The following is a 13,264-nucleotide window of genomic DNA, read 5'->3' on the forward strand; positions in this document are numbered from 1 at the left end:
TTGAGTTGTTAGCAAATGTTAGTGTTACTCAGGGAAAACCCATTGAAGCTAATGAAAATGACTATCCTGGGTCAGTGGGTCTACTCTAAATATAATTTAATTGGGTTCAACCCTTTGGAAAATGCTCTTAAAGTTTGGCATGGGAGACTTAGTAACTAGTAGTCTACTTAGTACTTTTATTGTCTTGCAGTCTTTCTTGATTTTGTAAGTAAAACGCTTAAAATGTATGCTTGCTTTTATTAATTTCTAGAGGATTTCCACAAGCTTGCCGAAATGTATCCAAACTTTGCTGAGGAGTATTTATATCCCGATCAAATGGAGACTGATAGCTGTCCAGCTCCTAACGGTTTCTGTACAGACTTCAGCCCAGAAACTACTGAAGACAGAAGAAATCACCTGCAGAAGAAACTGAATTAATGTTAACAATTCCAGCGTCCTCTTCTGGTGAGAGGAGCGTGTCCTGTCTTGGGCTCATCATAGTCACACAACTATGTAATCTGAAGTATGTGAGGGGTGTGTAAGACAGAGAGGAGTGTGTGTGTGTGTGTGTGTGTGTGTGTGTGTTTGTGAGAGACAGAGAGAGAGAGAAGATTTTGCTGCATTAATGAGCATCTTCAGACTTCCTCTTTGGAAGATCTTGGTTTTTTCCATCAGCATCTTGGAAAGTAAAGAATGTAAATGAACTTTTAATTTGTGTACTTAAAAAGAAGATGCTTGCATATTTATATTCCATTGTTTAGTTCCATGTACAAAGTGTCCTACAAAGTGTGCATGTGTAAAGAATACTGTAGCTCCTATGGTGTTAAGTGCACTTCGGTGATTAGTGTTATTCCTGTTTAGGGAATTGTTGGGTTCAAGTTCCGCTTTCCTTCTTCATGTGAAGACACAACTATTTACTGCTGACTGTGGTCACTGGTCTTCTGAACAAGGCTAGCTCAATTTAGCCCTTTTGTTTTCATTTCAGCAAACAGTTCAAGGAAGAAAAGTATGCAAAAATATTTTTAACTAAGGAATTTTTAAAATTATTTTTCTTGTAAGAGGACTTTTTTGCCATTCAGTTCATGGTAGTATTAAAAATTGGAAGGGTGTGGTTGTTCCCTGGGTTGTGTGCATTCTGTGCTAAAAGCATGAAAAAATCTGTACCAAGTAACATAAATTCAAAGAAAACTGAATTCCAAGGTTTATATAAACTAGATAAACTTCCACATTATATATAGTTCTGCTTTTCCTGAATGTGGGCAATGACCAAAACAACTAAATAAATGAGGCAGGTGTGAGAGAGACTGAGGCCCAGTGTGATGTAGTACTTGAGAGTGTTAGCCTAGCGCCAGGAAGACCTGAGTTTGAATCCTGGGTCAAGTCACAAAGCTCACCAGTTTACCTAGGGCCAGTCACACTCTCAGCCACACCTGCCTCACAAGGTTGTTGTGAGAATGAAATGGACCGGAAGGAGCCCTTGAGTTCCTTGGAGGAATGGTGGGATACAAATTGCCCCTGATCTCTGGAAAGTCATATTATTCCCACTATAAAAAGCTGCTGAGATTTCAGAGCCCACATACTGTCACATTTATCTTCACATCTTAAGGGCCAGAAATGTTCATTTAAAAAAAATGAAAGCTAAAATTCTCAGGATGCTGAATACTGCCCTAAATTCAAATTTATTTAATTATTGGGTATGAACACAGAACACACACAGCCCTGGCCATATTCCTGCCTTTTCTGTTGTATTTCACTTAGGGTTTTCTAGCAGGGGATAATTAAACAAGGTATATTTTAAACAGCTTCAATGGATTTGGCTTTTTGCACAGAAGCAACACAATGCATAATGGAGACTGAACAGGCATAAAATAAACCATTTTTAACACCAGAAAGCCATCAGTTCTTGTGAACTGCCCTGAGACCTGTGGGTATAGGGAAGTATACAGATTTAATAAATAATAATAAAATAGTCCCTCATAATCACCCACAGATATCATAAGATTTGGTTGTACACGTTTTCAGAAAGAACGCTTGGTAACATCCGACTCCATATTTTTTTACTATCCCTGCCTTAGTGACTTTTGCATTGCAAGATGCTTTTCAAATCAATGTATTGCCTCAAATGGTCACAAAACCTCATTGTTAAAAACTGGACGTTAAAAAAAAAGATATGGTATAAATTACTGTATTACATCAGCTTTCTAACCCCCTTTTAATGTATACAGAGATCAAAAAGAAGAGGACAAGTGCACTTGGAGGCGCTTTATCTATGAATCTGCTTCCTTCCAAAATGCTGTTGGGATCACATAATTTTGAGCAGCTATTTAGGTTGTTATAGGTTTGGAAGAGAATTTTTTCCTCCTCAAATCAAGAAGTTGCACACATAGTTTCAATGAGACTTGCCATTATGTCAGTAAACGTTCCACTGGTATTCATCTGAACGGTGATTCTCCGTGGCCTGAGAATGGTCATTGGTTGGGCAATGGCTCCATCTTGGGAACAAAGACAGGAGCGGAACTTCAGAGAAGTAGACAGCTCCCACAATCCACTTTGCAAACTTGTGTTGTCATCAGAAAATGTCAGAATCCTTGGTCTGCATCAAAGTAGCCTCAAGTTAACAGAGCATTGAAACTTGATCAAAAGTGTATAACCTGAATGGCATTGTGCCCTATCTGAAGAAGAAGAAGAGAAGAAGAGTTTGGATTTGATATCCCGCTTTATCACTACCCTAAGGAGTCTCAAAGCGACTAACAATCTCCTTTCCCTTCCTCCCCCACAACAAACACTCTTGTGAGATGAGTGAGACTGAGAGATGTCAGAGAAGTGTGACTAGCTCAAGGTCACCCAGCAGCTGCATGTGGAGGAGCGGGGAATCGAACCCAGTTCACCAGATTACAAGACTACCACTCTTAACCACTACCACTACACCACACTGGCTGAGCAAAGAAGTGGGGGATTTTTGCTTGCTTCTCCTCACTGCAGTACTGCCTGCTTTCTGGACTCCTAAAGCTACATCAAACTACAGGGAAGTGAATCAGCTTTCTTTTGCTACAAAGCAGTCCACCATTTAATTTCCTTTGCCATTGCAAACACACATGCATGCCAAAATTATACAGGTCTAGTTTCAAATGTGTGAGCTTCCTTTTACATCTCATTTATTCAAATGTCAGTTATGTTGTCTGAGAGTACAGCATTTTTTTTCTGGCTTTCCAGCAGGAAAAGTCTTTAGGGTTGAAAAGTCTGCTTGGTGAAGGCAGGGCACAAAGCACTGGATAGCAAATCAATGCTCATTGTCACTTTCACCGTAAGTGAAAGTGACAATGAGCATTTTCACCGACCAGTGGACTTGAATGTACTAATCCTAGTATTGCACACCCTATCACTGAAGGCTTGCATCCAACGTAATTGCCACTCTTGGCAGGTCTTTGAAGGGAGACCTGTACTTTTGAATCCAGGGTCCACCCAACACATGGTCAGCAGAAGACAGCAAGAAATGTGCACAGGAACATGTCTGTTATAGGCTGTTGCCCAGTGGAACAAGAGAAGTGCTAATTGAAAGCAGTGGTAGTGATGTTTGGCCCAGACTGTGATTTGAGCCACGGGCACGCAGAGGTTGAGGACTTCTTCCAGGAACATTACACTTGCCTTTTTGAGAGAGGCCAGAACCTTGATCTTCAAAATGTAGTCTAGAGAGAGCAACATCATACCTGTTGAGGTTTCAAGAAGCATTCCAAGATGGACCAGCTGTCGAATCAGAGACAGGTGATTCTTGCCTAGGTTTACAAGGAATCCCTGGGTCTCCAACCAAGGAAACCAAGTCAAAGCTATGTCTCAATGGGCCCAAGTCAGAGTGGTACAGCTAATAAGGAGATTGCCCTGGAAGCAGAGGTGAGCCACCATGCAACCATACTGTGTGTGGAGGTCTGAGGTGCTGTAGCCAAGTAGAAAGGAAGGGCCCAGCATTGAAGATGATTCTGGTCAAATGAAAACTACAGGTACTTCCTGTGATTGCAGTGAATGAGGATGTGCAGCTATGTTTCCTGAAATCTATGGGCTCTAAGAAATACAGTGTTTGGATACATTCTTAGGTGGAGGCCAGAGATTCCATCCATAACTTCTTGTAAGTGACCCACTGGTTCAGGAACTTGAAATCTAGCAAAGTCATCCAGGACTAGGCATCCTTCTTTGGCAGCAAATGAAGATTGAATGGGTGGGGAACCTTATTTGTTCTGAGCCAACATTGGCAGTTGGGTAGGACTTCTCACCTGTCAGTCACGCATCATTATGATGTCACGTAATTGACAGTGTCCTGCCCACTTGGCAAAATTCTTATGCAGGGATTATGGAAGTGACAAACAGGGGAGGAAGAAAGAATTGTTTAGCAAGCAAAGGCAATGCAGGAGTTCTCCTGAGCTCTGTCTTTGCTTGAAAATCATACTTTTCTCCTCTCCCCCACAGGGGAAGGGGAGAAAGTTGCATTTTGCAGCAAAGACAGGATTGCCGGAGAACTATTCAGCTGCAACAGGGATGAGGGGAGAAAGAAACTGTGTGAGAGAAAAACCTAAATTGCACTAGAAAAGACAGAAAGAGTGCCACAGGTAGCTGGGGAGGAAATAAAGACACAAGATAATGAAGAAAGGAAGAAGAAACCAATCAAGTATAATCCTGAGGAGAATAAATGAATGGGAGCTCTAAGGAACACATCCTGCTTCAACAAAGGTCAGAGCAAACAGGATTGTTAGATGTGCCTGCTTCTACGAAGTTCTTGCTCCTACTATTCCCCACCAGATGGAACTGTTTCCCAAGCTGTAATCTTCTCAGGTCATGGAAGAATCTCCTGGCTTTTCATTGATCCATCTTATTTCCCGCAAAGCTTCTCACTCTCTGATCTTGCCTTTCATATGCCTGACTGCACATCCAGCTGCCACATATTTCCTCATCCTCCACTTCCAAACTAGGGTTAACTCTAGAATTGCCTCTTTTTGCCCACTCGCTTTTTATCAGGCACCTGCCATTAAAATGGTCGTGCTGCCTTTTCTGTACTTATTCCATTTCCCTTTTCAGAGCTCACAAAATCCCAACTTTTGGAGGGGAAGGAACAAAACAGCAGAGCAATCGCTAGCCTTAGAATACCTTCGTATTTTATTAAATTTGTATACCGCCCTTCCTCCATAGATCTCAGAGCAGTTCACAGTATAAAAATTACAAGATTAAAACACAAGGCTACTCTTCCATCCATTTCAAGAGCTGTAGATTTGACATGTGCAGTTAGGTTACCATCACATCACATAGGCACACCTTCAGTGCTACTTTTCCAGTTGGTGCCATTTTAGCAACATGGGTTGCTGTTTTTTACTCTTTTATGTTGATGCAGTCTTTTGCTTTCAAGCATTTTAATGCATTCGTAAATTGTGTGTTTAGGTCCATTGTTACAACTCCACTCAGAAGGCTGTTGTGATGTTCACAGTTGTGGACAGAACATAGCAGGGTACAGACATAGAACCGTAGAATTCTAGAGGTGTAAGGGACCCTTAGGATCATCTAGTCCAACCCCCTGAAATACAGGAATATGCAACTGTCCCATACGGGGATCAAACCTGCGACCTTGGTGTTATCCGCACCATGGTCTAACCAGCTGAGCTAACTGTTCTGCCCCTTAAAGTGTAGGAACCAAGGGCAATGCTGCATGTAGAGAAGCAGAGATTGAACAATGCTAAAAGTAAACACTAGCGGTGTGAAAGCTCCCATTGTGCCGTGTGATTTCTGACTAATTCACAACATGCACCATATGAAATGCTATGGGAGAATGCCCCTTGCCTGTGAATGACTAGAGCAGATACTTGTCTTCTCTCGATGGCAATACCATGAAGAATAGAAACATCGTCGTCGTACTTTTAAAAGATTCATTTCATTCTGAAGAGATATCAGGACTTCTGGTTTATTTACATGCCTGCTCAATTCAGAGACTAAATTTCCTATTCATTGTGGGTAGAGATAACAGAGCCTATACGAAGCCTGAACATTGTGCAAATGGCCCTATTGAAGCTGGTGGGGTGGTGTATTTCAAAATTGGGACCAAAGAACCAAGGACACTTTTGTTGTCGTTAAGAGCTGTTATGATCACTTCAGTCCAGCTGCTGCTCGTGGGAACAGCTTTCGATACATTTCAGCTTGTTTGTGGGATAATGACCATAATATAGAGTCCTACTTCAGTAAGTTAAGTGTCAACAGCATTTTTATACTGCCTACTGTCATTTAAATGAATTTTAATGTGGGGATATTTTTTTCATAACTTTCAGAAGCATAAAGGTTTTTACATAGAGTAACGCCAGGAGCTGTTGTGCTATCAAGTTAGGTGTTTTTTTGTTTTGTTTCGTTTCGTTTCGCTATTGATCCTCTTCTGAAGAATTGCTTTAACCTCAGTAATCTCCAGGTCTTGCAAGGCATGTGGAGAAGTAGGTGCTGTAAAGAACAAGAACAAAACAACCCTGTAATCCTCCTCATGGAATGCCTTTAGAAGTTTCACAGGTAAATTCCATATAGAGTCTGGAATGTGTAGTATCTTTTATCTGAAAATTAGGTGGGTAAGATGGGATTAGGAAAAAGGCAGATGAAGGCTATTTTCAATAGGTTCCCTATGCTATTAGCCCTGGAATGATGCCTATTCTCCCGTCTTTCCCACTTTGCCAAATTTATATAGGAATATGACGGCATGTGTAATCATTTGCGTAAATTTATCTTCGTACGATCTCAGCCAACGTGTTTCATGTGAATTTGGGTCAAGTGAGTTGCATTAGATCCCACTTCTTGAATTTGAAGGATTAGATTGCAGTGCTCGATACTCCCATTGTTCAAGGTGCATTTTGCAAAAGGGAATTTCATTAGCGCAAAAAGTTTATGAGCTCTGGGTGCACGCACCTGAGATTTCAGATTAAAACTGCAGAGTGGAATAAAAGGAAGACCTTTTTCTGCCTCTCCATTTCCAGCTACTCTCTGAAAACTGTAGAAGAGACTTTCTTAAGAATATTAGGGAGGTGGGCAGGGGAAGGAATAGACCATGTGAAAAGCGAACATAATATTTTAGCTGCAGTTCATTCATTTTCAGCTTTGTATTCTTGTTATTAAAAAGTGCACCTAGACATTCCGCTGTTGCAACCCATAACCTACGTTTATGGTGCCATTGAGCTCCTAGCTTTCATATCTCAGTTTCTAACACTGTTAGATTGCCTCCTGAAAGCAACAGGTTTTAGAAAAAAAACCTGGTTTTAGAACCAGGTTTTAGAAAAAACCCTCAGAGTTCCAGCTACCCTGAGAGTGGTGGGGTGATTCCTTGCTAACAGTGTTCTCTGAAGTGTCCATCCTTAGGTAGCCAAATTAGCACCATCCAAGCACAAGATGGGAGGGTTGCAGAAATAAAAGCAACAGGAACCTAAAGTAGGATGTAGCATCCTTACTGTCTACAGAATGCTCTGCATTTGTAGTGGAACAGAAAATTGGGGTGGGTAGGATGGAGTTTAGGAAAGGGCGTCAGTGGCATAAACCCTGAAAAGGAACATTCCATCCTGCAATGTTTTTTCGGAGGTCCAGCTCATAGTTTAAAACTCTGTAATAAGCTGCCAGTGCCATTCTTCAGCAACACATTTTATCTCATTCCTTCTCCCTCCCTCCCGAATCTCCTGTTAGCTTCCCTCGGTTCTCTCCTCCAAAGGTTTGCTGGTTAAGCTGTTGGGTTTTTTCCTTTGTCTCTGGTTTAGTTTTTAAAAGCATCAAGGCTCAGGCTTGCCTGGGAGCCGCCCATTCTGATCGGGAAGGTTGTTGCCTTCATACCTTGTGTGAGATCTGGTTACGCTTGCTCTCTTTATTACTGTATTCCTTCAAATGTCTGTCTTTGAATAAAAGCTCTCAAAGCTGACACCTGGTAAGTTCCGGCTAAAATTAAACAGAGCCCAGAGAAAGAGCCTTTGGGTTAAACAGTGAGGGGCTGACATGGTAAAAAAGGCATTTTGCAGGGAAGTTACAAGTTGGAATATTTTGTGTGTCAAGGGTCTGCTGTACATATTTAGCAGGTTTGCTTGCGATGCTTAAACCATGGTCTAGCACTTTGTGCATGAACCTGGGCAGGCCTAAGCGAAGTCTCAAGCTTACACACTCATCTTTCCTCTTCCTCTCACACGGCTGGGAGAACTTCTGCTGCTGCTTTCAGTGTTCTGGTGCGCCATGATGTATGACCCATGAGCCATGATTGAAAGGAAACTCTGGATAAGTTAAGCCAGCTAGCATCATAAAGCATGGTTTGAAGTGAACTTGGCTTTAAACCACAATTCCCAGTTCAAGCATAACAACAAGCCAGCATTTGTGGAAACGGAACTAAGCATGGCAAAAGTTCTCTTGCTTGAGCCAGGAAGAGGGCTGAGCTTGTGAACCAATGTGCATAGTGCTAATTGCAACTTAGTTTTTGGCTTTCTGTTTTAAAAGGGCACAAACTTAGATAGCTGGAGCCTTGTTTAGGTTGTGTGGAGTCATTCAGTCCTGATCTGTCCAACCTTGGCAGGTACAAGTTTAACAGTGGAATACAATTCATTGGCTCCCTTTGAGGCATCAGAAGAGCTTCCAAGTGTGGATGACATTTAAAAACACTCCTTTCCATGCAAAGCTATAGTGAAATGGTAACCGAGGCACAACTGATCATGTTTGCATAGCATCATTTATTCTTTTTTTTAAAAAAGCCCATATAATAAGTGTACAACATGACCACTTCTTCATGTGTTATATTTCCCCCATGATCAAAGGGTAGTCCTAATAAATTAGTACTTTGTAGTAGCACAGAAGACTCACTGTATCTGGAGTCAGAGGCATTCAAATATGGGAAGTTAAGGTAAAATTGTGCAATACAGCTGTCTGCAAAATTAACTTGAGACCTAACTTTCTGTGATTTTATTGATGAAATCACCAGTATGGTTTATCAAAGGAATCTCAGTGTGCCTCACATTTTCTTCTATTTCAGATTGGGGGAAAAATCGATAGGGACAAATAATTAGATGAATAAGGCAAAATATGTTGCATCAACATTTTCCAATTATCACAACTGAATTATCTAATTACAAGGTTATAGTGCAAAGTTACTGTGGCATTAATTTCTCAAACATGACAATATCTGTTTTACTTCTCTGTATTAAACATAGTTGTTGTAAGAACACTTTACTTTCGGATCAAATCCATTATCAGATGCTTCCCCACACAAGCCTCTTGCTAAGAACATTATCAAACCAATTGAGGTAAACAAATTTAGGGAAGATTATCTCACAAAATGGAAGGATTAAACTGCTTCCACTGCTCTTGCCTTCCTGCTATTTAATTAGAGGCTTGCTGCTTAAGGCAATAAATGTCCAGATAAAAGTGTGTCAGTGGCAGTTCGTGACGACAAACTTCAGTACTTCAGAACAGGGAGGAGTAATAGTTTCTCAACATTTCAAAAAGGGCAAAACCAGTCTAGGATGAATTTCAAATTTGGATTTGACTTTTGCTCTCTGATTTAGAAGCTAGTTGCTTTTCAGACAATCAAAGCTGATAGGCATTGACTCTCATTGTGCTTTCTCATCATTGTCAATCAATAAAATCTGCAGAAAATGGATTCCTTCCTTTAAAAAAAAATGAGCAAGGATAAAACTTTTAAAATATCTGTTGGCTTCTATTTTGAACTAGCAGTTTCTGGTTCAAAATAGAAATGTTTCCCATGCTAAAGAACTCAATTGGTTTTTTTAAAAAACATATTTCTGTACTTAAAAGAAATGTAAATATAGGGTTTCTGTCCACTGAGCTCATTGCAACCCTTTTATTGATGTCTTCTTCATTTATGCATCTTTTGGGTCCTGACATTTAAATATTATGGACCTCATCATGGACCTCTTACAGGCCCCTACTGACCTGTATGGCTTTTACACGTTCTGCCCCCCTGAATAACCACAACTTCTGGTGTGAACAATAATAGTCTATGCAAGATTAATTCGAACCATAGTGGAATTGTCACAGATCAGCACCAATGAGTGTTCTGAACAAGCTATCCCGCCTCCTAGTTAAGAGTTTCAAATATACTTAGTCCAGCAGCTTTCTCCTTTTGTAAGGGTTTGACATCAAGCTTTTTACATGGTAAAGTTTTCTTGAAGTGCAGCATTTTTTGCTCCTCCTGGTCACATGAACTTATGAACCACCCCCACATGAAACTTTTAATGATGGATCTTCTGTAGCCTTTATAAGTCTTTATAAGATAGAAATTTCTGGAGGAAAGGTTGTGTAGAATTCTGTCACAAGGATACCCTTGCCGCCTCTCGAAAATTCAGAGAAGTGGGGAGCATTTTAATACTTGGCTTATTGCATAAACTGATATTTTAGCAGCATGCACAGTGCATTTTTGAAGCGGCTACTACATGGTTTCTGGTCATCCCTCTCTAACCTTTCTTTTCAAAATTCGGTAATGAAGTTCAGCAGTGCTTTTGGCACCAGCAAGCCACTATAAGCTTCCCAAGCGTCTTGACTATTTGACTTTAATGGCTCTAATATCACATTGCAGCACTGGGGCCAAGGGCCAAGTCTAGAGAGTGATTGGGAATCCTGAGCTCATATTGTGGGTTGTAAGGCATCCATCTTGAATCTCTTTTCTCAGACACTGCTTTTATTCCAAGTCTACCTCCTTTTCTGTAGGCATCTGTGTTCTCAATTTTACTGTTGCTGAAAATGAGGAGGAAAATACCTCTGCTAAAATAAAAACATGGGGCCTCATCTTTAAGCCTATAAAGGTTCAAGGACGCAAGTGATGTTTAGAAACTGTTCAGCATCCAAATAATCTCATTACTAGTTCCATATTTATCCAATGGCCTCTGGACTCGTGTTTCTTAGGCAGCAGTTTCTACCCGCCTCGTGCTGTCTGACAAATTGCTTTTGAAATTTAGAGTTTGTGATATGATATTAGTTAGGGTGGGAGTCTTCTGTGCATAGGGAACAAGTAATAAATTTAAGTCACAGCCATAATTTCGTTTTTCTAAAAGCATCTAATGTAGAAATGGGACCAAAATTGAATCAAACAATGTCCATGCTGACAAACTGCTAGAAAACAAAATATCTGACTTTACAAGTCATTTCAAAACATGACATGTATATTTTTAATTCCTATCAAACATGAAAAATGTCTTGCGGGTGATGAAAGTGTAAGAGTAAAAATCTTGAAAGCTCTTAATATACATATGTTCCACATATCTCACCTTATACTGTGAAAATCAATCTGTACACTTCGTGAAGAGCAGAAGTATAAATAAGCCAGCATTAAGTTTGAACTTTCTAATTAAAAAAATGGGAGAACAAATATTCTTGTATAGATAAGATTTCACAAGTAATAGGATACATTTAAGATGTCAGATTGCTGTAGCTGGTGAAACGTTTTTGTGTTCTGTTTACATCGACTACTGTTTTTTCTATGATTATTTTTAGGGGAGTAAAAGCGTTTTAAAGTAATAATTGTTATACCTTAGAACTTTAATATGTAACTAGCTCCTCTTAAACAAGCTCTGAAATTCATAATTTAAGGACCAAGGTAACTACATTTGTGGTCCTACACATCTACTAGCTTTGTATGAAGTACTTTATAACTTAAAAGTTACAGCAGTTTATTAAACTATCTCCAAGATTGTTGCAGTGGGGTCATTTTCTATATCTTTTTGTATCTCCTGATATCTGCATAGCCATTATGGACAAAAATTATTTTGAGGAGGGGCTTCAAAACATTGAACCATTATTTGATGTTTTTAAACCTTTTAAAATTATTGTGAATACAAAATCAAACTATAGTGTCCTGTTTATATATTGTCTAGCATTACTACATTTGTGATATTGTTTTTAACATAATTAAGTTTGGAGAAAAAAAACTAGTCTCTTGAACAGGTCAGTTTGGAGACTGCTTTGCTACTGTGATATCCAATGTGGACCACTGCCTAAAGGGAGGGGGACAGGACTCTAATTGGACCAATAACCTTTGCTGATATGACAATACCTTTATCCTATTTGTGCTATTTGATGAGGAAATTAATGCGTTTGACTTTAGTAGCAATTAAATCCGCGCTGTGGTCTAAACCACTGAGCCTCTTGGGCTTGCCAATCAGAAGGTCGGCGCTTCAAATCCCCGCGACGGGGTGAGCTCCCGTTGGCTCGGTCCCTGCTCCTGACAACCTAGCAGTTCAAAAGCACATCAAAGTGCAAGTAGATAAATAGGTACCGCTCCGGCGGGAAGGTAAACGGTGTTTCTGTGCACTGCTCTGGTTTGCCAGAAGCGGCTTGGTCATGCTGGCCACATGACCCAGAAGCTGTCTGCGGACAAACGCCAGCTCCCTCGGCCTATAGAGTGAAATGAGCGCCGCATCACCAGAGTCATCCGAGACTGGACCTAACGGTCAGGGATACCTTTACCTTTACTTTACTTAAAATCAGCGATATACATTCCATGGCAATCAGTGCTACTGAATCAAGTTTTTCTGTGTTTAAAGAGAGATAAAATAACTCTGGGGGCAGTTTTCTAATGCTGTATCTTTGCGTATTACGCATGATGTATTGTACTGATTTAAGCTAAGAATCCTGGAACCAACATTTCTGATACAGAAGTACCTTTTCCACTTGAGTTTCTGTTGTGTACATGTACAAAGGCAATTGTTTCCATGATAAAATAAATGGGATTAACCATAGTTCAAACAAGAATATACTTTGCCTAGCTGGATTTACAGTCACTTGTAACGTCAGCAAATAAATGCTTTCGATGAGGACAGTATATCAGCTGTTACATCAACACAATGATGTCATGTAGCCATTGCACTGGATTGGAGTGAAAGCATAGACCTTTATCAGTGCTGAAATGTTTCATTTCATTGTCTACTGAAATCATCTTTCAAAGAATGTTACTTTTTTGTACAATGTCTCAAGTTTATATAGTCTGACTGTACCTGATATCAGTACTATTCACCAATTTCCTAAAGGAAATACCTCACTTTGAGCAGCCTCTCTTTTTGTAACTGTCAAGTGAGTGGAATTCTGTGTCTTCGTTACTGATTGTAAAGTGCTATAAACTGAACCAAGCCAAGGAACAAAATAATAATAATGGCTTTTAATGGTTTACCGTTATGAGACATGCTGATTTCCTTAAAATAAATCTGGTGTTTGTTTTTAAACATTAGGAAAGTGTCTTATTTCAAGATTTTGTCTGTGCACTATAAAATCACTGCTCATTTTGCCTGGTTGGGTTTTGTCA

The 13,264-nt window shown here is 40.0% G+C and overlaps 1 protein-coding gene across 2 annotated transcripts in view; it reads left to right on the forward strand.

Annotated features, from left to right (window-relative positions):
- Positions 1 to 13,184, forward strand: part of LPCAT1 (lysophosphatidylcholine acyltransferase 1) — a 51,865-nt gene extending 38,681 nt beyond the window's left edge. For both annotated transcript variants that reach the window (XM_083624705.1, XM_083624706.1), the window contains exon 14: positions 251 to 13,184. In XM_083624705.1, coding sequence (XP_083480831.1) covers positions 251 to 417 — 167 coding nt within the window. In that variant the 3' untranslated portion in view covers positions 418 to 13,184. The remainder of the gene's footprint in view (positions 1 to 250) is intronic.
- The last annotated feature ends 80 nt before the right edge of the window (positions 13,185 to 13,264 follow it).

Source organism: Podarcis filfolensis (genome assembly GCF_964270895.1).
Source record: "Podarcis filfolensis genome assembly, chromosome: 7".
In the NCBI taxonomy this organism is placed as follows: Eukaryota; Metazoa; Chordata; class Lepidosauria; order Squamata; family Lacertidae; genus Podarcis; species Podarcis filfolensis.